Raw genomic sequence first — 4407 nt, 5'->3', positions numbered from 1 at the left:
AAAGCACATAAAATCATATTAAAATATATACATTTACAAGTATGTACTGTACTTACAGTACATGCATTCGTAAATTTAGATTACTTTTTTTCTGTACTATATTAAAAACTAAAATTTATTTGTTTGTAAGCTTAAAACAGATCCTTATTAACCATACATTATTAAAAATGCATTAATAAATAAAATACAGAACCGGAATTGGCAATTTATGGTTTAGCCTAGTGACAGGTAGATTTGGAGACAAGTAAATTCGACTTACATCGTTTTTCGACTTAAGTCGTTCTCCTGGAACCAATTACCGACATAAGGCGAAGTATACCTGTACTAATAAACAAATAACCAATAGGCATCAATTAACAGGGTAGATAAATAAGACGACAATTAGTGGAAATTTTGGTTTCATTGATCATGACATCAGAAGGACATATATATTAATTAAGTTAAGACTATTTCAGTTTCTAATTTCAGTTAAGACCCACTTCCATTGAAAAAGAAGTATTTCCGTACATGGCACAAGATGGAGAATTATATGCAATGGAATTACAAGGATTTTGGATGGACGTCGGACAACCAAAGGACTTTTTAACAGGAATGTGCTTTTATTTAGCGGCACTAAAGCAGTGGAATTCGGCAGCCTTATATCAAAATGCCGGAGTCGTAGGAAATGTCTTAGTGGTAGGAATTTCGTGGATTACATTTATTTTTTTTTATCTGTTGCTAAGAATATAACTAAAGTTATATTTGTTAGGATCCCAGTGCTAAAATTGGTAAAAGTTGTAGGATAGGTCCAAATGTTACAATCGGTCCAGATGTAATCATTGAAGATGGTGTATGTATCAAGAGATGTACAATATTAAAAGGAGCTCACATTCGTTCCCATTCCTGGTTAGAATCCTGCATTATAGGCTGGAGATGTGTTGTTGGGCAATGGGTGAGTTTTGAATTCAATGTATTTTGTTTTTATTATTTATAATATAATTTATATTTTAAGTTTAATTATATAAAACAAGTTATTTTGTTCATAGATTACAGTATAAACATAAAAATCTAAGTAATTGAAAGGAAACAGATTCTTTGATATGTTTTTAATACATTTTAAAGGGAATAATATAATATAAATTGATTTGGTCACTGCAGCATTGTCAGTGTTCCTCTGGAATATTCTTAATTTTGCAAATTATTTTACCAAATTAAAATTTTATTCACCATTGCATGCAGCCAGTATATATTTGTAATAATTTTTATGTTAACCATTATTAGAATAAATACAGTATTTTATTTGAAGATAAATTTTGAAAAACAGATTTTTTTTTTGACATTATGCAGAAAAATTTAACTATACAGATATATATACAGACAAATATACAGATGTAATATAGTTATTTTGTTTAAAGGTGAGGATGGAAAATACATCTGTTCTTGGTGAAGACGTTATTGTAAAGGACGAAATTTATGTGAATGGAGGAAAGGTGCTACCACACAAGGCAATATCTGAATCCGTAACAGAGCCACAAGTAATTATGTGAACTGTAAATTACCATGATGTTCCCATTTTTCATCCAAACATACTATTATGAATTGTAAGGTGTATGGATTACACTGCCGAATTTTTTGCTAAACACTTTAATTGGATTGCAAAATCAGTCATTAATTTAAAAAACGCAGACTGAAATGTTAAAGCATTCTTATCTTTTATAAATGCATCTTTGTAATTTTTCATTATTGATTGGTTAAGCACTACAATTAAAAACAATGTAAAATTTCTAGTGAATTTTTTCTATTTCTGAGTTATTCAATGACTTTAATATGTAGAAAGTAGTTTATTTTTTTATGATTATTATTTGTTAACTTTTTGTTTTCTGGACTTGCATTTAAATAATGTGCTTTGGGTGAGAAAAACATCTACAGAATTATTCCATAACAACTTACTAATGATTAAATTAATGAATATAAACACAGCAACAGAAGCTTTAGGCATTAAATTCTTAATTAATATTACATTTTGCATTTTGATCTAGAAAGAAATGTTAACATCTAAAACTTCAGCTTTATGTTAAGATCAATGAAAAAATAAGTCATAAAATCATAAATAAAAGTTAATTGTTGTACAGAATATAATTCATAAATCAGATTTTCCTACTTAAAAGATGATGATAGTAAAATTTATAAAATTAATAGGTAAGTACAAAGTAAAATCTTTTTTAATTTCTGTAATTATGTACTATTTGTATGAAAGTTTGAATAAGCTGCTTTGTATAATATAGAAAATATTTTTAATATATTACCTACAACAATTTTCTAAAATAACTAACAAATAATTCAAAAGTTTGTCATACAAAATACAAGAAATTACAGTGAAATGCCATTCTGTTTACAAACAACTGCAATTATAGTTTATTTAATATTAAATTTTCTTATTTACTGTATTTTTGAAATAAGGAAAATGGCATGTAACATATATTCAATATATTCATATGTTATCAGTGTTTTATTCTTTCCCAAAAGATATTTATTTTGTACTAACAATGTGCCATGTCAATCAAAAATTTCATGTTTTAATTTCAATTTTTGAATATTCAGAGGAGAATTAAACATTTTTAAGATTTTAAATTAGTTTGTTTTCTTTATTATTTTTTGTATAATATGAATGCTTTGTAGATAAGAAATTACACCTCATTGCAAAATTTCCAGCAAAGAAATTCAATATTCTAACGTTTTTCGCCACTATTTCATTGGCCCTCGTCAGGAACTGTAGAATGGCTAAACCGTTCTATAAATAGAATGCTGTTGTGTTATAATGTTTAAAAATTTCAAATACATTTGAATAAATGCTGTGACATATTTTATGTGATGTATATTATGAGTTTAGATAGTATTTCCATGCATTTGTTACATGAATGGCAGCTGTGTTGATGCAGGCTCCAATCCTGCACCCTGTAATCTGTACCGCTTCTAATGTTTTGCTGGTTGAAGACCCTGTGTATTAGGGTAGCTTGGTCCCAACTGGGGGAAATCCCCAGATTGCTAGTGTAATGTGCCAGAGCTGTATTAATATTTCCTTTTTGTATGTCATATTTCTTTGCTGGAAATTTTGTATTGAGATGTAATTTCTTATCTCCATATACAGTCCCAGTTTTCTGGTACAGTTGGTGTTTATTGTTCATGAATGCTTTGGTTTATAATTTAGTAAATGTAAAGAAACAGCATATATGGTTTATTTGGTAGACTATAGTTTTGTTCATTAAGAAGGGTCATTGTAGCTGAAAGATCTGAAATGTCTATTGACCCATATAATTTGTCAGTCTACCACTCAGAAATCTTAGAAGAGAAGTTACTCAAAGTGTTCTATATTCATCAATTTTAATGAAAATTTAGTCATAATAAATACTAATAAAAAATTAAAAAATGATTTTTCAAAAAAAAATTAACTGCTAATAAATGTTCATTCATGAGATATGGCTGGCTGTCAGAACACAGTGTTGTGTGTAGCCATTGTTCATCAGTAAAATCCATTGACTTGGTATATAGCTGTGGTAGCAAGACATCAGACAAGAAACCACTTCTTCAAAAAATCATGGCTGATTAATACGTGAATTGAATATCTTGATACCCTCTTCCAAGCAGTTCCTAGCTGGCTTCACTCCCACTGATCTCACTTCTTCAACCAATCTTCCAGTGTAATACTCGTACCAAATTGAGTCATCTGGAGCTTCTGAGCAGTGCCCATATTGCCAATTTATCCATATCCCACAGAGGCCTAAAACCCAAACCCATTTCAAGTGGCAAGTCCATGGCTGCATGTGTCTGTGACAATTGAGTATGGAACCACTTCCTACAGAATAAGCTGTGATTTTCCAGATCATTGATGCATTATAGATTCATGGGGCCTCACGCAAATTTGAATTAGGAGCTCCATGTACAGTATTGACTTCAAACATTTTTGTTTGGTTGAATTTTGGGGTAATTTCCCCCTGTATCCTTGTTCATTTTTTAATGTGACCTATATGCTGTGCCTTTGCACCCTGCACCTGTACCACGTCAGGAATCTAAGGTCTCCAGATGTGGCCTAAATTAAAATTTTGATATTCTTAGTATAATAATGAGTTTGTAAAAGATTTGTTTGGGGGGCCTAGACAATTACCCTTTTTACCCATAAGATAATGCTCCACTGTTCCAGACCTGTAGTCTTTACTATGGTTTACTTGAGGAAGCAGTACTCTCCAACAGGACACTTATTCCTCGTCTTTCTACTTTGAGTGCCCTCTTAGGTCACTCAAATTAGATAACAGAGTAGCAGGCCCCAGCCAAAAATGGTCATGCCCCACTACTATAAAAACAGCCATACTGGATATTGAATGAGGCATGCCTAAATAATGTGAAAATTCAGTCTGATCAGAGAAAATACTG

The 4407-nt window shown here is 30.5% G+C and overlaps 1 protein-coding gene across 1 annotated transcript in view; it reads left to right on the top strand.

Moving 5' to 3' along the window:
* Positions 1 to 3189, top strand: part of LOC111637224 (mannose-1-phosphate guanyltransferase beta-like) — a 21273-nt gene extending 18084 nt beyond the window's left edge. Inside the window, exons 7-9 of the mRNA XM_023382666.1 lie at positions 469 to 675; positions 749 to 931; positions 1395 to 3189. Of these exons, the coding sequence (XP_023238434.1) occupies positions 469 to 675; positions 749 to 931; positions 1395 to 1526 (522 nt within the window). The 3' untranslated portion in view covers positions 1527 to 3189. The remainder of the gene's footprint in view (positions 1 to 468; positions 676 to 748; positions 932 to 1394) is intronic.
* Positions 3190 to 4407: the final 1218 nt, after the last annotated feature.

Source organism: Centruroides sculpturatus, unplaced genomic scaffold (assembly GCF_000671375.1).
Source record: "Centruroides sculpturatus isolate CEXI.00-Female unplaced genomic scaffold, Cexi_2.0 scaffold1058, whole genome shotgun sequence".
Classification (NCBI taxonomy): domain Eukaryota; kingdom Metazoa; phylum Arthropoda; class Arachnida; order Scorpiones; family Buthidae; genus Centruroides; species Centruroides sculpturatus.
The sequence above is the reverse complement of the archived record's forward strand: the minus strand, read 5'-3'. Positions and strand labels throughout refer to the sequence as shown.